Source organism: Dermacentor andersoni, chromosome 9 (genome assembly GCF_023375885.2).
Source record: "Dermacentor andersoni chromosome 9, qqDerAnde1_hic_scaffold, whole genome shotgun sequence".
In the NCBI taxonomy this organism is placed as follows: Eukaryota; Metazoa; Arthropoda; class Arachnida; order Ixodida; family Ixodidae; genus Dermacentor; species Dermacentor andersoni.
Window position 1 is genome coordinate 29,776,644 of NC_092822.1, and position 21,040 is coordinate 29,797,683.

At 44.5% G+C, this 21,040-nt stretch overlaps 1 protein-coding gene across 2 annotated transcripts in view; it reads right to left on the minus strand.

Moving 5' to 3' along the window:
* Positions 1-3,110: 3,110 nt before the first annotated feature.
* LOC129383813 (uncharacterized) overlaps positions 3,111-21,040 on the minus strand; it is a 42,880-nt gene continuing 24,950 nt past the window's right edge. Inside the window, exons 1-3 of one of the 2 annotated variants that reach the window (XM_055068705.2) lie at positions 12,273-12,810; positions 7,784-7,958; positions 3,111-3,377 (exon numbers count right to left, since the gene is read on the minus strand). In XM_055068705.2, coding sequence (XP_054924680.1) covers positions 3,316-3,377; positions 7,784-7,958; positions 12,273-12,446 — 411 coding nt within the window. In that variant the 5' untranslated portion in view covers positions 12,447-12,810 and the 3' untranslated portion in view covers positions 3,111-3,315. Of the gene's footprint in view, positions 3,378-7,783; positions 7,959-12,272; positions 12,811-21,040 lie in introns of those variants that run through there. The other variant, XM_055068706.2, reaches the window with a different exon arrangement.

Genomic DNA, 21,040 nt, shown 5'->3' on the forward strand with positions numbered 1-21,040 from the left:
TATGAAAGACCACGGATACAGCTTTCTCAAGCTCAATACGTGGTACACAAAACTTTTTCTAGGCGTGAAAGAAGCCCGTGAATACGCGCAAAATTGTCGTGCGACTGGCCGCTCGAGGCACTTTGGGTGTTTTCGCGGGACTCTTTCACATTCGGACAAACACTATTATGGAGCACATAATGACCAGCAGAAAACTGTATCGGGAGTTTTTCATGTTGCTCTACAATTTTCACATCGACATTTTTCATCTAATTATAGTATTTGACATGTAGACTAATACATTAGGACTAATTATGAGAAGAGTCATGGTCACTGACAAAGTTTCATGAACTATCTGATGTTTCAGAACCGCGGTTTCGGAACAGATAATGGATGTGAAAGACAAGTTGCCCATTAAATCATTCCCACGAGCCGCATATAAGATACCATGCGCTGATTACCATCGAGTACATATTGGCGAAACGTGGAAGTTTTCCAGGCGGCTCAAGGGCCAAAAACGTGACGTAAGAAATTAGTCACACGACGAACGCAATTGCCGGGCATGCGCAAAAAGATAATCACAAGATTGACTAGGACGTTGCCCACTGTTGTCGCCAAGGAAAAATGTACATGTCATATGGGAGACCCCTCAAACCTTAACAAGTTGGCCCACTCCAAGGTGCGAGGTCTCGCTTTCCGCGACCATCGAGAACTCCCCCGCAAGCCCGCAGTGGTGCAGAACAGATATCAACCCACCACATGCAATGAAATTACGCGGCACCTTTATCTAGGCAGCAGAGACGTTCCCCTTCCTGACAAGAAGTTAAATAGAGTGCAGGCATTGACCCTCAGATTATTGCAAACAGGCTCGTATCCCCAGCCCGGCTTTATTCCACAAGCTTTATCCTGACACTTAAGCCAGCAGTTCTTGCAGGCACTGCAATGACTGCGCTAGCCTTGACCATATGCTCTGGCGTTGCCCCTCGTAGCGAAGCACGGAACATATCAATGAGGACAAGTGGCGCTGTGCTATCAAGAGCCCCGTTGCCGGGACGCAACTATGGGCTGTCCAGAGGGCCCACGATGTGGCGGTCGGGCATGGCCTGACTGTCCCAAAGTGGGAGCAGCTCGCAGCGCGTTGAGTCGCGTGCCTCAGGACTTTCATTCAAGTTTTGTGATCCACCCATCCAACAAGGCGGCAGCTAGAATCGCTGATCATTCAGTCGACGCCAGCCACGATGAACCGGACAGCAGGGACTATACCTGCCATCTACGCACGCTCCTTACATCACATGCTGGCTGCGTCGTCATCATCATCATCATCATCATCATCATCATCATCAGCCTTGTTATGCCCACTGCAGGGCAAAGGCCTCTCCCATACTTCTCCAACTACCCCGGTCATGCACTAATTGCGGCCATGTTGTCCGTGCAAACTTCTTAATCTCATCCGCCCACCTAACTTTCTGCCGCCCTCTGCTACGCTTTCCTTCCCTTGGAATCCATTCCGTAACTCTTAATGACCATCGGTTATCTTCCCTCCTCATTACGTGTCCTGCCCATGCCCATTTCTTTTTCTTGATTTCAACTAAGATATCATTAACTCGCGTTTGTTCCCTCACCCAATCTGCTCTTTTCTTATCCCTTAACGTTACACCTATCATTCTTTCCATAGCTCGTTGCGTTGTCCTCAATTTAAGTAAGACCCTTTTCGTAAGCCTCCAGGTTTCTGCCCCGTACGTGAGTACTGGTAAGACAGAGCTGTTATAAACTTTTCTCTTGAGGGATAATGGCAACCTGCTGTTCATGATCTGTGAATGCCTGCCAAACGCACCCCAGCCCATTCTTATTCTTCTGATTATTTCAGTCTCATGATCCGGATCCGCAGTCACGACCTGTCCTAAGTAGATGTATTCCCTTACCACTTCCAGCGCCTCGTTACCTATCGTAAACTGCTGTTCCCTTCCGAGACTGTTAAACATTACTTTAGTTTTCTGCAGGTTAATTTTTAGACCCACCCTTCGGCTTTGCCTCTCCAGGACAGTGAGCATGCATTGCTTTTGGTCTCCTGAGTTACTAAGCAAGGCAATATAATCAGTGAATCGCAAGTTACTAAGGTATTCTCCATTAACTCTTATCCCCAATTATTCCCTATCCAGGTCTCTGAATACCTCCTGTAAACACGCTGTGAATAGCATCGGAGAGATCGTATCTCCCTGCCTGACGCCTTTCTTTATTGGGATTTTGTTGCTTTCTTTGTGGAGGATTACGGTGGCTGTGGAACCGCTGTAGATCTCTTCCAGTATTTTTACATACGGCTCGTATACACCCTGATTCCTTAATGCCTCCATGATTGCTGAGCTTTCGACAGAATCAAACGCTTTCTCGTAATCAACGAAAGCTATATATAAGGGTTGGTTATATTCCGCACATTTCTCTATCACCTCATTGATAGTGTGAATAGGGACTGTTGTTGAGTAGCCTTTACGGAATCCTGCCTGGTCCTTTGGTTGACGGAAGTCTAAGGTGTTCCTGATTCTATTTGCAATTACCTTAGTAAATACTTTGTAGGCAACGGACAATAAACTGATCGGTCTATAATTTTTCAAGTCTTTGGTGTCCCCTTTCTTATGGATTAGGATTATGTTAGCGTTTTTCTAAGATTCCGGTACGCTCGAAGTCCTGAGGCATTGCGCATACAGGGTGGCCAGTTTCTCTAGAACAATCTGCCCACCATCCTTCAACAAATCTGCTTTTACCTGATCCTCCCCAGCTGCCTTCCCCCTTTGCATAGCTCCCAAGGCTTTTTTTACTTCTTCCGGTGTTACCTGTGGGATTTCGAATTCCTCTAGACTATTCTCTCTTAAATTATCGTCGTGAGTGCCACTGGTACTGTATAAATCTCTATAGAACTCCTCAGCCACTTGAACTATCTCATCCATCCATCATCATCATAATCATCAGCCTGGTTATGCCCACTGCAAGGCAAAGGCCTCTCCCATACTTCTCCAACTACCCCGGTCATGTACTACTTGTGGCCATGTACATGACCGGGGTAGTTGGAAAGGAGTTGGAGAGTTGAAGTACCGTTCGTAAGCAATTGTTGGTGAATGCACAGGTACACCATCAAGCTGGCATATGAGAGATATTCTTATTGTTCGCTGGAGCTTTTGGTACAAAAATGCAAAAAATAAATCTATTTGAATACAATAAATAAATCTAATTGCATAATTGGAAGCTTCCAGCGTCCAATTAGCATTCAGCGCTTCCAACGGCTGCGTTCCTCTAGGGCTCGGAAGTCTGTGGCCTCTGCTGGGTTCCTGTCGTGACGGGGCGTTAACCCTGGCTGAGATTAACTCTGCATATTCCATAGTCCGCAGTGACGTCCATGCAAAATCCTGGGAAAATATAAAAAGGAGAAACGCTGTACTGAGCATTCTGATAAGTTTCGTGCACACGAATGGTTTGCGAAAGACTGAAAATTGTCTTTCTCGAAAAGCATTTCCAATGAAGAAAAATAAGAGATAACTAAACGGGAATGGAGGAGGTATTTTATGAACACCAGATGGAGCACAGGATTGTGTGCGATTAGAACCAGATGCCCAAATTTCAAAAAAATACAAAGTTACAGAGTATCTTAAGACCTCTCTAAGGAGGTGAATGGCGAAAGCCTACTCTTCCTCTTCTTATCATTCGGCTCTTTCTCTTCTCTCTTTTAGTCATTACTGCTCACTACTAAGCATTTATAGTCATTTGTTATCAACGGTCACCATAAGGCGTCGTTAGACATGTTGGTAATATCCTAGTCATTAGTAGCCGTTACAAGTCATTTATGTCAGTATTAGTCATTACTGGTGATTACTAAGTATATTTAGTCATTTGTAATGAATTCTAGTCTTTACAAGTTATCGTTAGACATATTAGTCATTTCCTAGTCATTACTAGTCGTTACTAGTCATTTCAGTAATTATTATTCATTACTGCCTACTATCAAGTCAAGTAAAGACAATTTTATTTCAGCATTTCTTTTGTACAAACAGAAAAATGCTAGGACAAGCACAAAAAGCTGCTAAGCTGCAGCTTGACTGTGTGCTTGCCGTATTACTTGGCAGAAACAAGAGACAGAAAATACATTTGAGTGAAAAGAAAAATATTTACAGATTTCAAATGCTCATGTAAAAGAGTGGGAAAAAAAGACACAAAGCACATCATATAAAATACTCAAAAAGCTGTAGCGACTGCTCTGTTATAGTATGTCAATGAAAAATATATAATGAGCAGTCGCCCACAGAACAGCAGCCTACAGAAAACGCTAAGCACGTGACGAGAAATAATTAGAAACCTCTCTACAAGAAAATTGAACAAAAGTACAACATAAATATTTCAATTTGATGTAGTAGGCTAATCATGCAGTCCACGAACAGTCTATATGTATTTTCTAAGCATTACTAAACATTTTGATCCATTTGTAATCAATTTTGGTTATTGCCACGCGTCGTTAGAGATGTTGGTCATACCCGAGTCATCAGTAGTCATTACAAGTCATTTCAGTCATTATGAGTCACAACTGATCACTAGTAAGCATATTAGTCATTTGTAATCAATTGTGATCATCACAAGCCGTCGTTAGACATATTGGTCATTTATTATTTTATTTTATTGGTTTATTGAATACTGCGGACACATGGTCCAAGGAGGGAGGGCGACATATGGTACATACAAAGAAAATCAGATTGACAAAAGAATCAGAACCATAAAGAACAAGATTAAGAAGTGCATTGAATTTATTAAATTCCATTCGGTTACAGTTCGAGCAAAAACAGAAAGCTTATATGTGTTTGTTCTTGCAAAGTAAGGCGCTCATGCATCGTGTCTGAGGTGGCGTGTAGTCTTGGTCGATAGCGGCGATAAATGTTCAGATGGGTCAAGGGATAAATTGTTAGTGTGAAGTAGTTTAAGGAATTCAAGTCTCTTTTTTTTTCTTCTAAGTTCAAGTGGTTCAAGGTTGGTAATTTCCATAAGTTCGGTGGGGGAACCACATCTGGAAAATTTTTTAAATATAAGTCGGACCGCTTTTGTCTGAATTCTCTCAAGACTATTGGTATTAGTTTTTGTGTATGGATCTCAAACAATGCAAGCATATTCCAGCTAGGTCTAATTACAGAGATGTAACACAGCATTTTAACGTTAGATGGGGCCTTCTTAAGTTTGTGTCTCAACAGGCATAGTTTTCTGAAGGCTGAAGCGCAAGTGTTAGTTATGTGATCATTCTATGATAGTGTATTGTTAAGGGTCAATCCTAGGTATTTGTAGCTAGTTACTTTAAGAAGAGGTGGTCGACCTAACTTATATGTATAAAGCAGCGGTGATTTCTTATGTGTCATTCGCAGTAGTACGCTTTTATCTGTGTTTAGTGTGATTTCCCAGCACCCACTCCATGCAAGAATATTATTTAAACTACACCATAAACTAGTTTGATCATGGAGAGAAATAATATCTTTGAAGAGCACACGATCATCGCCAAAAAATCGTATCTGTACACCATCTTCAAACGTGTTAACAATATCATTATTATGTAGAACAAAAAAAGAAAGAGGACCGAGCACACTGCCATGGTGAACACCCGATATGACCGGAAGGCAGCCCGATATTTCGCCATTTTTCTCAAGGAATTGTTTCCGGTTAGAAAAATAAGCAGAAATCCAAAAGATAAACATCTGAAGCATCCCTGCATTTTCAAGTTTTAGAATTAATTTATCATGAGGGTCCGTATCGAATGCCTTATGGAAGTCAAGGAAAATTATGTCTATTTGTCCGTTCTTGTCTTGATGCAAAGGAATGAACTACAGTGACCCGCTGTGTGACAGTCGAATACACTCTTCTGAACCCGTGCTGCAAGTTAGTCAAAATTGAATGCTTTTCAAGATATGTGGTTATGCTTTTTGCTATAATATGTTGATGTCTCCCTTTTAATGAATTGGTGCTATTCGGGCTGTTCTCCAATCACTCGGTAATTCAGACGACAATAATGAAGCACGGGATATTATAACAAGAAACTTGATAAGGTTACAGAATATGTACGGAGAAACAAATTAGGGATATTATCAGGCCAACTTGAACATTTCGGTTTTAGGTAGTACACCAGCATGACCAAACCAAAGCCGTAGTTATTAGTAGCCATTTCTAATCAATTGCGGTCATTACAAGCCATCGTCAGCAATACTGGTCAATTCGGAGTCATTAGTAGTCATTACAAGTCATTATTAACCTCTAACAATCTCAATTATAATGTTACCAGTCACTAACTTTCACTATGAATCATTTCGCATTCTTTCACCTGTCTTTAATTCGTCTTCATACGGCGTGATGACGCTACGGCGGACACAACCACGGCCAGGTCTGCTGACACTAACTTCACCATGAGCCTAGAATGGCTTTAGCCTTAAAGAAAAAAAGGAAAGATACAGAGAAACAACGTCATCAATTTTGAACTCTTCTCCGGGATCTCGAAGTCCTACCGAGATCTTTTATATCTTCTAATACGTTCCACTTGACTGGTCTTTCGTAGTTGCGTATCTGTCTGTCGACATCCGCCTGTTCTTCTATTTCATCTTTACTATTAAATATAAAATACGGAAAGATCAGCCACAGATAGGGACCCAGCTATATATGTAGCCAGACAGCTGCCCCTGCAAAATTAAGATTTCTGATGAGTAATATCATAGCCGCAACATCGCTTCGTCAGTGAGTCGGTCAGCAACACCTAGAGGAATAGTGGTTGAACGTTGTGCGGTCTCTATGGTTTCATTTAATTAGCCTCTAATGCATTGTTGATTCTACAAAGCACGTTGGCTGTGCCGGGACACATTTCTCGCATGCGCATAGTCATTCATTGTCGCGCATGTAATCGGCGTAAATTTAAGGCAGTACGAACGATTATAGCCAGTGATACCGATAAGTTCCTTCGTACTCGCAATTCGGCGAACCCCGTCCTGCCACGACAACTTAGCTTTCTTGGCTTAAGGTGAAAAAGAGTATTTATGTGGGCGAGAGCATTTCTTATAACGTGACTAAAAATGTACATATTGGCACAGGATGTTGCACGAACTAATCACTTTAACGGGAAGAACGTAGAAATATATACAAGTTGCACAACATCACAAAGGTAAAAAGAAAACACGTATTAAAACTGTATGAATACCACTGCTCAATGCAGGAAACCCCACAATTGAACAAGGAACAGGTCTTCAAGGGTCATAAACTGGACAAATATCTATGACACAAAATACCACACGTGTCAATGATTCAAAATGAAGGTGTGAAGGTTTTATAATAAATGTAATGTATCCAGGGCAAACAACTTCCAGAATTCAGCAAATTTTCAGATTTATGGAGACTCTGGAAAGACTTACCGAGTAATCAATGTATATATTGACAAATTAAGAATTTAGGAACGTCTCCAACCACACAGTGGATTGACGAAAACTAGAAGTTTCGGAAGCGTACTCGGCTCGTTCCTCGGCAGAGAAAAACACACCTCGCCACTACGATGCCGTCTTGTATCCTGCGCCGGCACTGCCACATGTACCGAGAGCAATGCGCTCCTCTGATCGCGTTTTATTACGTCACGATAGCATCTGAACCAATCCGCGCTCGGCTGCCAAAACAATGCTGGCAGTAAGGAGTAAATAAACAAATAAATACGTGACGCGACTCCGCGGAGCATGAGATTCGAGTGCCTCGCATGCAAATACGAGGCGCAAATATATTTCGGCTTGCCCATGCGTGCTGGGCCACGTAATACCTTTTAGGCAGGGGCAGTAATAGTTGTAATGTCCACTGTATGGAACATCCGGCACGCAGTTTTCCCCGGTCTTGGACCGGGGCTGGCACGTGCGCACGTTGACGTTGTCCACGCGGCAGCACAGATCCGATGCGCAGTCGCTGTTGTGGACGCAGTGATGATCAACGCCAAACCTCTGCGCAGAACACGGAGTGAGGCACATCAGTGCGGTATGCACCAGAGTTCGGATTTACTTCGGATGGGTACAGCGTGTTCCGAGTCCGACCTTGGGTCATGCACCTGTAAAAATTACCCTATGCTCCATCTCACAAGTCGCTTGCAGCACTGCCGAAGGTACCAGCGGCGGGCATGTACAGGCAGTGTCCTTGCGCAAGTGAACATAGTTCCGGGCATAACTTTCTCATCAACGGTAGGATGGATTAGAGAGTGATGATACGCATGTCTGGGTATCAAACTGGATATCTATATTCCGGTTAAGTTCCCTGCCTTTCGTACCTCATTTATTTATATTTCTCTCTCTCTCTCTCTTGCGTGGCACATGATACGTTACAGGGATAAGGGACATGTTAGGATGTTCGCGTATACCTTTTTGTATACCGCGAATTCCTATGGCGGCGAGCAGACGATGCGGCGCGGATGAACACATCTCGGCGGGTATTCGGCCTTCCAATTGGCTAAGCAGTTTCCCAGCACCCCCAGTCCTGCACACGCCTTGATAAATGGAATGTACTGTCTACTGTTTTCTTTTTCTCTTTACACTACAATCAATCTATCTGCCACGGTGGAGTAGGCATCCTATGAAGGGAGCACGAGGACGTGGATTCGACTTCCCGACCGCAACGACCTTATTTAAATGAAAGCAAAATGCAAAATCAATGTTAAAAAATAACGATCATTTACCGTGTATTCGGTGCACGTTAAAGCAGCTGATGTTGTCAAAATTATTGCGGAAGTTTACACTTTAGGACCTGCTGCATAATCAGAGCGTAGTTTTGGCGCGTAAAACCTCAGAATACAGCTTTCTATGTATGAACCTTAAAGAAAGCTGGCAACATTCCGATAAGCTCTGATAGAAAAAAAAATGGCACACCGCCCGCACTGTTCGTACATTTTTATTTGACTGTTAATAAAAACAAAACCGCTATACGCTTCTTATGTCGTCGAATTCGCCCCTCTTAATCGGGAGGTTTAGGTCGAGGTCAGCTGCTGTTTCCCTGTTGAAACACGCGTAAAACGCAGAAATTCTCTCGTGAGACTATCGCTAGACCAACCTGAATAAAATTTGCTGCATCTCAGAGGGAAAATTTAAATTTATAATGAAGGAAGCAGAATTTTTCTTTGGCAACTAGAAGTTGTTGCTAAAATTTATAAAATCGGAACGTTAAATAGCAATTCAAGCTCCAGGTTTCCAAACCCACAACTCTGCAATAAGAACTTATATCGCAGTCCTGTAAGCATCATCTGTTAGAGAATCTATGGTTGATAAATGTCGCTTGAATTTACAGATTACGTAAACATCTGCCAATATTTACGAGGGATTTGCAATACTATTCGCAACTCAGTGGCACATCTTAAAGCGGGGAACAAACATCACTTTTCTCCGTCTTATACTTATTTTTAGCGCAGGTAATAGCATTGTGACATCATTATTTTCATTGCTGACTTCATAAGCTTCATAATTCAGTTCAAGGACAGCATTAAAGAAAGTCCCCCTATGGGGTAGTTTGCCGTGTTCCTATACGGAGAGCGCTAATAAAAACTCCCCCGCGGGTGGATATTTTTCACAGATGTCCAGTACGCTTGCCGCAGCTGGCCTTTGGAAATTGTTAACCGCACATGTGATATGTCGCTTTGTAAGTCCCACACGCCATCCTTTGTCACTATTATGTGAGAAGAGCAGTTTCATTCCCGCGTTTCATGGCCATGGTCATTATGCAGCCGCGATGACATACCAGAGGTTAACAACTCCCGAAGCATTCAAGATCCGCACGTTCGTGAATGCATTGCGCGTCGCTTGCGAACGCTGATATACGTGCGCTGAATTCTTGTTGTGTGTTGAGAGCGAAGTGAGAAAAAATACAAGGCAAAAACAAAATCGTGAGCCGTATGTCGAACGCCGTTAAATGTTGATTGCCTCAATGAGTAGGCTGCCTACAATAACATTTAGCTATACTGAAAGAGCACGCCACTTGCCACAAACAAACAAAACGTTAGAAACGGGAAACTCAGATGAAAGCCTGATACGCCTCCCGAAACGCAAGTAGCTAGCCCAACGTCAAACATGACGACAGCATCGCTGTGGTCGACGACTGCATGAAGTCGGTGACGATGAAATCCTGCTGCCGAGTGTCCTACCTCTCCTGTGGTGTTAGGAAAAAAAAACACATTGACCATAAATATAGAGAGTAGGTCATACATATTGGACTGCCCGAGGCACCACATTCTAGCACACTTCTGTTTTAAAACCAAGGTGGTTTTCCACGCACCTACTTCTCGTCCCTTAACGAACGCACAGAGAAGCGACACGCTTGACTAACCCCTACGACTAGCGTCTGTTTCAAGTAGGTAGACCCGCATAGCGAAACGTCGACCGGCGTACCTAGGCACCGTGGACTACCCTCGGTTTCCACCTAGTTATTATGGGCTTATTCAGAGTGTGGCGCGCCTTTTCCTTTGAAGACCACCAACGTCAGTAAGCGTGTACAGGCTACTGAGAACAGTTCCGTGTTTCGGTGGGAGGAACAGAATTCTCAACACACCGCCTAACCACGTGTGGTAAGGAGAGGACGTTCTTTGTCGTCGCTGTTCACTTGCACAAAGCACGAGTGAAAACGTGCGATTTACGGCTGTTTCCTCCACGTTCGCAGGAGGACGACCGTTCCTGTGCCTGCTCCATGCCAGCGTGGACGGGATTCTACGAGAGTGTGCGTGTACTTGCGTGTCTGTAATTACCTTTCGTTCTTTGCACATCTTTCGCAGTATAGTTGTCGGGTAGTCCCGTCTTTTGTACAGCGTTACGAAATAATACGATTTTGCTGCCCAAATTTTGATTACCCCCTATTAACACTTGGCCTGAATGTTTCATTGAAAGTGAGGCTCAGTACTCAATCAATAATTATTTCAGAAGATCCTGCTACATTATAATAAGCTTCCGCCGAGCATCAAACACACCATAAGAAACAAGACGTGCATTAAAAGGGCAGTCACTGAGCGTAGGTAGACCTCAAACCGTAGTGTCATAACATAGTCGTAGTAAGAACTGGGTTGTTATATTGACAATGGTTCACGCAAAAAAGAACGCGCAAGGACCGAGGTCGTGAAAACCTGCATCAACACAGTTGATAAAGGAAAGCACCCACTGTTGCGAAGCATCCGGCGAGTTCGTGCAGGCTACGCGTTGCCACGACGCCAAGGAAGACGTGGCTTCGCCTATTCACATTTTCGCCTTCCGCTAACTAATCCAAACAATGTTAGGCAGGTAAGGGAATGAACAAACTTGCACTGGGCGCTTCAAGGAGGTTGCGCAACGCCGTATTTGCACAGAACTACCAAAGGAGTCTGGTGGAACGTATACCTAGCGCACAATTTTGATGGCCTCCAGTTCAAATACTAACATTTATCTTTAGTCGCAATACTATGCTGTATATGTAGTACTCAGAACTCCGTGTGCAACTACAGTAAACCGTTGTACTGTTATTGGCAGCTTTGTTGGCGCTACTACGTGGACTATTTTTAGTATTCCTTCACATTCTTCTAGTATTAATGGCAGCTTTGTTACCACCATTGTGCGCAGTATTTCAACACTGCCAACGTTGATACGAATACTATTATCGCTACTACCATGAGTACTGATTCTACGCTTAGTACTCCAACTGCTGACGTTATATAACTGTTACTGAAAGTGCGACTTCTCCGTTGCCGATAGTGCTATTATAATGTCGGCTACTGCTACATACTTCAAATAGCAGTAATACTTATATTACTGCAATACTTATGACCTAAATGGAGCCAAGATCACTGATAGTACTACCACCAGTACTTCCACTACCGTTATTACCTTCACAACTACTATTAATACTATTATTAGGATCAGTTTTCCAAACACCGGCACTACATTTTACCTTTTCCTGCTACTACCTTTCCTGCCACTAATACAATTATCTTAAACACTAATTTTCCTACTTACTACTTCTAATAGTCGTATTTGTGCCACAAAAATTACTGCTACTACTACTAATACTAATAAGAAGAGTAACAGTAACAACAACTACTACTACAAGCGCTACTACTACTACTACCGCAACCATCAATACAATATAAACTGTAAGTATCACAGCTACTAATATTGCTCTTGGATACCATCCTACTATGTTAATTGTACTCCTACCGCTAGCTACTATTACGAGTATACAACGGAGACACCACTACCACTGCGACAGCAATAAAGTTTCTACTATTGAATGCGCAACGCATTACCCGCTGTGCCCACCTGAATCGGAACATGATGTCGGGGCGCTGGCGAAGAATTCTGACGGAACAGAATGTGGTGCAGTGATTCCCTTTCATCTTCAAACGTCACCTCGATCTGCCGCCCCGCCGCAAGTTCTCTCGCCAACTCCGCGCAGGCACAGACCAGGATCACGGACAAGGGACAAGATGCCATCGCTGAACGCCCCTGCTCAACTGACCGGAGGTTCCTCAGGACGAGTCCGGTCGACTTGGCAATGATGCGTGGGGAATTCAGACCGACGCTCGATGTTGTCAGACGTAGAGAACAGCGAGCTGTCTTCGAAGCGATCCGACAAAGTATGCGCTACACACCGAAACGCAGGGCATTCGCGCTCCGGTAGTCCTACCTTTTCGGGTACGAGTGTGCGAGAAAGACGTGTTAAAACAAGCGAGTCGTGGAGGAGGCGATCAGTTGACGGCCAACAAGAGACTGCGACAGGCTAGCTCTCTCACGAAAGCGACGTCGCAGTGAGCAGTTCCATCCGCCAATAATCGCTCTGTGCCCTCGAAAAAGCAAGGGCGTTCTTAAACCTAGCCCGCCGGCATACAGAGCCGCCGAGGGGCTACAACTGTTCAACCCTTTCCGCGTCTCCCTCTCTCTCAACCTCTATTAAAGAAAGGAGTGGAGTGGAATGGGAAGTGGAGCACACGCATTTGATATAAAGCCACTTCCGGAGCAGCAGTCGGAGGCTTTCTCACATTTTCTCGTCTCCGTCACTTTGAAGGCAAATAAAAAAACGAAAAAAATAATAATAAAGAAGTGGGGCTCCGGTCGAAGTCGTGAGTGGATCAAGCTAGATTGCGCGTAGGATATTGATTGTTCCTCGTAAGCAACCTTGTAAGCAACCTCATTTCGCAAGAAAGCCTTCTTTGACGGCAAGTACGCCTCAGAAAAATTGCACTGCACAGCTCGCATTGCGTCTGGCAAAGGGAGCTGACACAATTGCAAAGATAGTTGACAGAGCCTGTCTCACTACTTATTTAGTCGTCGTCCTTTAGCATGCTACAAAGACTAATATGAAACCAGTGGAGACGTTTGTGTTGACTTCCCTGTAGCTTCTGTGTCCCGTTTACTTTGTCCGAGAACCTACGAGTTCCAGTAAAGGTGCAAACAAGAGTGTTTGGCCTTCGTAACAAAACTTATGGGCAAAGAAGGACACCATAAAAGATGTATAAGCGGACAGCAGTCACCCTAAACTCATACAATATAGGCACACTGTGATTCCTTATGCGTGAGTTTATGTGCCATTTTTGGAACTAGACGTTGACGATTGTCTTTAATCGTCGTAGGTTAGATCCCGGCCATGGCGGCCACATTTTTCAGTGGGGCGAAATGCAAAATATCTCCTGTATTTAGATTTGGCGGCCTATTAAAGGATTGTGGGTGGTCAAAATTAATCCGGAGCCTTTTACTACGGCGTCATATCTGAGCGCCAGCGTAGATTTCGGACGTAAAACCCTATGAAACAATCAGTAAAACAATTACTTCTACAGTGTATCACACAGGTCAATGCAAATTTTAAAGACATGATCATGCACCCAAAATTTGAAACGATACATGTACAACAACATTCTTCGATTGTAGGTTGACTAGCTATAAACTTCGACTTCGTTTTAGGTCATGATTCGTCATGATTCAGTGACCAGGGGGGTCCAACTCAGTGTTTCACTTCTTAGTTTAAAAAAGATGCCAACTTGAATACCTCTACTGCACGAAGTACAAGTACATCGTTCTTGAAACGCCAAAATTGCTCGTGCCAGACACAACGAGCGCTTATTTCAGGGTTACGCTGGCTAGGTTGGATAGCAGTTATGTACGTGGCGTCAGTCCATTATGAAGGCTTCTCAAGCTGTAAATGTGCAGCTGTGACGCGGACGATTCGCAGACAGAAAACGAGCTGTTCGCTCTGAATTCTTTATCCCCTTTCCCGCAGCATTTAATAACAGCCCGTTGTCTTTAAAACGAAGTCATAAAAGATGTTACACTATTTTGAACTTTCACAGTGAATGTTTTTTGGCCTTTGTGTGGCATTGCTTTTGATATGAAAATGTAGCTGTGACAGAAAAAAACAAGTCACGTGGCTAGAGTTTATTATAATTTCCACTCAACAAGACAGCTCAGACCTTAATGTTAATAAAAATATTGGCTTTTGGGTGCCACAACCACGGCCTTATTATGAGCCCCGCCATAGCAGGGCACTCCGGAATATCTTAGACCACCTGGGGTTCTGTAACGTGCAATGAAATCTAAGTACACAGGTGTTTTCGTATTTGACCCTCATCGAAATGCGGCTGATGTGGGAGACTTTAATGTTTGAAGTAACCCGCCATGGTTTCTCAGTGGCTGTGGTGTTGGGCTGCTGAGCACGAGGTCGCAGGATCGAGTCCCGGCCACGGCGGCTGCATTTCGATGGAGGCGAAAACACCCGTGTACTTAGATTTTGGTGCACGTTAAAGAATCCCAGTTGGTCAAAATTTCCGGAGTCCTCCACTACGGCGTGCCTCATAATCAGAAAGTGGTTTTGTACGTAAAACCCCATAAGTAGAAAAAATGTTTGAGCTGCTTGTGCATACCACAAGCCTGCGCGCATTCTCGTGTAGCACAGACCTAGCTGCTGCGCAGTTGTGTATGGAGGACTACTAACCAAGCTGATGCTAAGACCTCTTGCTTCCTTTTCAATCAACTTTCTCTTCTATTGCGTTCTTTTCATTTTTCTTTTAAGCACCCGTAGATTTACAACATAAACATTTCCCATTGGAGCTTGTGGGCGGAACATAGATCACGGTGGATCACTTGAAGGAGTAGTTCACGCTAATACATCTTCACTGGAGAAGACTAACCAATGCATAGTGCCATTGTAAAAGTTTCGATGTAAGATGGTGAAGATCATCATTGCTGAGTCACGTTATTTACGCAGACTTTTTCTACACGTGAGCATAGCTTAGCACAACACGGGGCGTGTTCAAGCTTGAACGTTGTTCAACGTGCATGATTCGCTACTAAACTATGCAACAATATTTTTCATTTCTTTCTACGAACTTTCATTTTTATTTCTGTTGCCTATTCCGCATTCTATAAGGAATTCACAGATTCCCCACAAAGCTTTCTTTATATGTTGTGAACCAAACATAGGTTTTAATGTCTTCTTTAACGGAGTAGTTCCGTGAATGGGCGAACGTAATTGACTATGCGTGTCATTGCTACAAGCTCGCTATTACCCGAACAGCACGTCCTGCATTCGTCATTACATCCTTAGGCTGTCGCCGACTACAGTGCATGCTTATGTTGTCTGTGTCTCGGGAAAAATGGTACATTCAAGCTAGTTCGACTCCTTTCCTCTGTGCTTGTTTTGGGTGGTGCTTTAGGCACAGCTAACTCTGCAGCGCAGCTCCGTACGTGCGCATCAGTTTATAGCTCCGACTGCGCCGTGTCACTCGAGGATTCAACAAACAAGCAACAACAAATCAGCGGGTCAACGAAGAGAGTGTCCTTCTCGCAAACTGCGCCCGCGGCTTCGACTCCCGCTCGCCCGACGACGGATCGCAAACCATGACCTGCGTGGCAGTGGACCGGGGTACGAGGTCATCAAGGCGAGCGGGAAGAGAAGACGGGTACGCCGTAAACGGTTTCTGGAAGCAACATGATAACACTCCGACGCCACCAGCGAAGTACAATACGCCGCATCGTCCAAGTCCGGACTGTAATCAACGAATATGGAAGGAGAAAGGTCAAACTCGATTTTGAATCCGGAAGTGAGGTTTTGGCGCGAGAATGCTTGTTTTTTGGCAAAAGCGTTTATGGGTAAAGAATTTATTGCCTAGCCGTGTTATGTAATTACCACCTCCCCCCTGATTTCTACTATTCGTCATGTCGACGGATCTGCTCCAAGGTAACGGTGCAGGTCCGGGGTTTGAGAGGAATCATTTGGTGGCGCATGCAGTCACAGGTTCCCCGCACACTCTCTCTAGTTATGAGGAGATTTTGGCAGTCGTGCCCAGATGCAGTGCAACTGGTTTTCGAACAGCAAGAAAATTACATGGACTATGAGAAGAAAGACGTGAGTGCCACCAAAAGCAGTCGTAAGTGCGCGGACGACGACCAGCACGGCAAGCAAGCTCGCGGTCTTTTGTACGGCCTACCTTCAAGCGGCCCACGTCGAAAATCCCGCAAGAGTCCGCGGCGGCTCCACCACTGCTCCGGACCACGACTATCACTACAAGACGACGAGAGAGAGAGATTTATTTACGGAAAGGCAGAGAAGTCGGCCTCAGCTGTAATTTGCTCTCGCCTGCTACTCTACACTGGGGAAAAAGGACTGGGAGGAAAAAGGCTGATGAATGGTGATGACAGTATTAGGAAGACATGCGTATATACAAGTTCACAGAGTTGTAGTATCTCTAAAGCCATGCGTCCAGCCCAGCTGCTTCGAGAATGGGTGTAGCGGCACTTGTTTTCAGGGCAGCGCTGCTTGCATTAGACCAAGAACCTAAAAGAAACTCGTCTGATAGCGGCCTCTTATGGACGTCTGCAATGGAAGAGACCAGCTGCTCTCGTTCTTGCACGTACGCGGGACACATGCAAAATGTATAATCAAGTGTTTCTGGTACCTCACAGCATTCGTAGTTTGTGCTAGTATCACTGCAACCTATCAGATGCCTATAACGGTTGGTGAATGCGACACCAAGGCGAATCCTGTGAACCATGCTTGTTCGGCTTTTTTTGAGCTTGTCCGGCATACAAAATTTCATTTCTTGATCCTATTTGTGTACTTACTTGTGTCATCGATATGGTGGGGTCCAATGTTCCAACATACGGTTGCGTATTACACAACGAAGTAGGGAATAAAAGGAAAATCAGACATCCACCTGTTCGTAGCAATTGCTACAAAGGAAACCCACACGGGTTCCTCGAAAGAAAAGCCCCATATTTGAAGAAAAACTCGTCGTGGTCGGGGACTCGAACCCGGGACCACCGCCTTTCTGGGGCAGCCGCTCTACCATCTGAGATAACCAGGCGGCTAGCAGATGGCAGGGCGAAGTCGAATTTGTCGACAACACGAAGCAAAGGCAAGTGTTTGACGTAGTAGTTCTGCGGAAACCCGCAAGGTGGAGAGAAGTAACGAAGTAGGGCGTGAGTATATGTTATTGAAAACGGAAACCGTAGTGCTGAAGCATTGTTTAAAGAGTTTTCGCTTCAGCCTCTACCTGTTCGTTCCCTATGACGCTGCAATGTGAAGGTATTCACTGAAAGGTGACAGTGTGGCCATTTTTATTTGCATGGTCGAGATGCTCTATAATTTATATAGCTATTGAATAAACATTATAAAGATTGAACACACTGTGGGAATCGTTGTAAGTGAAGCTTTCAGTGCTGAATGCTTTGATCGACGATAATTAGCGTTGATGTTGACGCCTAATGCTTAAATTCTTCAACGTTTAGGCTAACACACGACAGTGGCGAGTTTATGTTGAACGTTACCTTGCGTAAACACTGCTGTTTGTCTGCGTAGTACACAGAACACGCTCAGAAAGGTGTTTGCTTGAGGCGTTGTTGTGCGCCATATTTTATAACCTCTGAGGGGGTTGAACGTTGTCATTCCCTCACATGGCACATCGCATTGAGACAGAAGTATTAAACTGGAATTAAATTATTAGGCTGTACGTGCCAAAACCACACTCAGATTATGAGGCAAGTTGTAGTGGCGGACTCCGGATTAATTTTGACACCGTGATGTTCCTTAACGTGTCCCAAAATCTAAGTGCACGTGCATTTTCTATTTCACCCCGTCGAAATGCGGTTGCCATGATTGTGATCAAATCCCCGGCCTCTAGCAATACCATAGCCGTAAATCTAACGTGGCGGGCACACAAGTGTTGATTTGACATTCGACCGCTTCCGCAGTGTCTCCTGGACGCTGCGGTGCGCTTTAATTAACGCGGCTCTGCTTGTGAACGCCCTGCGTAAGTTCCCCGCTTGACATATTTTCATGCCGTTTATTTTTCAGAAATAGCAGCAACGTACTGCACCGTACCCTGAACTTAAGCTTATGCTGTTTTCCCGCAACCGCTGTCGTTTAGTAGGGGGGTTTCGCTGCCTTCTCACGTCACCTCCCCCCTCTCTTACTTGGGAGCTGCCTCTTACCTCCCTCTCCTTCTTCTTCACTTCTCTCTACAGTTCTCTCGGCGTCCCCTCTGGCCTCGCACGTTAGTATAAAGGAAGCGCTGCAGTTTCCGCAATGCTTCTGGGGGGAGTTACGGATAATTACTGTCAAGCGGCTAACATGGCGATGGCCAGGGAGCTCCAGGGGGCATTGTGCACATTTGACGCGGTTAGGTGAAAACGAGCTTCTCCCGTCGCCTTTCCTCTCTCACTCATGCTTCTCATCTATACACGCTCTGAACCACCCCCTGAGGCGGTGTGTGCGACAGCAGCTCACAGCAGCAGCAGCAGTGGGAAAGTCGAAGGATGAGGCAAAGAAAGCTATGCTTCAATACGGTCCCCGTCTGAGCACGCACTTAATCGTTTGAAGAGCAAGCTTGAAATCGCAGAATATCGTGCATGTGTCCTGGCAGTCTGTCCGAACCCAGAGATTCTTGAATGAACGAATGTTTGATTTTTAATGGCGCAAGGGCCAAATATGGCCAAAGAGCGCCATGTCTATGGTAATGGGTTCGCAATATACTTAATGAGTTCTATGTCGTTGGAGCAATGTGGCTGTAAAGGGGCCTTAAAAAGTAGTCACTCTAAAGTACGTCAAATCTGTATAATAAGATTATGGCGATGGCGTATGACGTGTGCTATGAACATTAAGATGCATTTAAAAAGATTGATACGATGTGTAAAAATATATAACGTTTTAAGATTGGCTAGAGCACTACTGCTTCCTTAGATCCCTTGAAACACAAGGGTCTGGAGGCATGTGCTATGCAAAACAATTATCGCAGCGGCATCCTCTGTAACGTGGATGATCTACGAATGTAATGGGCTTATAACATGTAGGACAACATCATTTAGGAAATTGAGGACTGCCTTGATATTAAAAAGGGGTTCTCTGCCAAGAAATATAGCCGGGTGAAGAAGAATGTAGTAACGGTATGCAAGAGAGAAATGTTTCTCTCCGCTTCGAGTGCCCGGCACTCCAGGAGGACGTGGAGGACGGTAAGCCGCTCCCCGCATCTACCACAGATTGGAGGGTCACTTCCGGGGAGTAGAAAATTATGGGCGCCAAACGTGTGTCCTATTCTGAGACGACAGAATAGGACATCTATTCGGCGTGATTTGGCTACAAAAGGCCAGAATCCTAACTGTGGCTTTATCACGTGGAGCTTATTATTTGTTTCCGCGTCCCACTAGCGTCGCCAGTGGTTCCGTACTTTTCTTTGTAATAGAGGCTTCAGATCAGTAGCAGGGACCGCAGAGGTAAGACTAGCTCGCGATGTAATTTATCTGGCCATTTGGTCTGCTAGAACATTTCCCTCAATACGTCTATGGCCAGGTACCCAGCATATGAAGATTTGCTAGTTAGATATGTATGCTCTACACAGAACGGAGTAGAGCTCAACAAGTACAGGCTTCTTGTGTTTAGAGAGTGAATTCAGGGCTTTTACGGCGCTTAGAGAGTCTGTATATATGACTGGTTGTCGAAGTTATGATTTCATTATATGCTTCACTGTCGACAATAGTGCATGGGCTTCTGTCGTAAATATACTAGTTTCCGGGTGCAGCGCACCGGATTCTGAAACAGATGGGCCGGTGGCTGCGTAAGAAACCCCTGCATCCGACTTGGAAGCGTTCGTGTAAAACTCGGTGCAAGAGTACTTATACTGGAGTTCTAAAAAATGCATTGTAATATATGGCTCTGGCGCATGTTTCCCGACATCTACAAACCACATATCACAGTCTATGATTTGCCACTGCCATGACGGTAACAGTTTCGCTTCAGTCATAGGACAATGTTCAATGTACACCCATTTCCTCTATTAGGTTCCTCACACGCAAAGCAAACGGCTTCCTCATTGCAGGCCGGTTATGGAAGAGCGTAGCAGCGGCGATATCGTTTGTGGTTGAATAACAAGGATGATCATTGTTCGCTTGTACTCTCAGAAAGTATGTGAAACTGCTATATGACCGTTGTCGATGAAGTGACCACTGATTTGACTCTACGTAGAGGCTATGCATTGGACTTGTTCTGAAAGCGTCCGCTGCGCGACGGATACCCAGGTGGTGGACGGGGTCTAGGATTTTTAATGCACTTGGTGTTGCAGAATTATAAATTATTGCTCCATATTCAAGGCGGAAGCGGACATGACTGCTATATAAGTTCTAAAGACACTTTCGATCACTACTCCATGCAGTGCGTGACAGAAGCTTCAGAAGGTTCGTTGTTTTCAAACATTTTATTTTCAGATTTTGAATATGGGGAATAAACGTGAGCTTTGAATCTAAAGTGATTCCCAGGAATTTATGTTGGCTGCTCACAGAGACGTGGTCTCCCTTGATCGTAATACTAGGCAGTGGTGCTACCCACCTCTTGTTTGAGAAGAGTACGCAGGTACTTTTTTGGGTGTTTATATTGAAGGCGTTATTATCCGCCCATTTAGACAATTTGTTTATCCCAAGCATCACTTGTCGTTCGCAGACAGCAATATTGCAAGATTTGAAACTTACTTGTACATCGTCAACATAAACGGAATAAAACATTGCCCGTGGAACGACTGTATGTAGGCTGTTCATTTTTACAATAAACA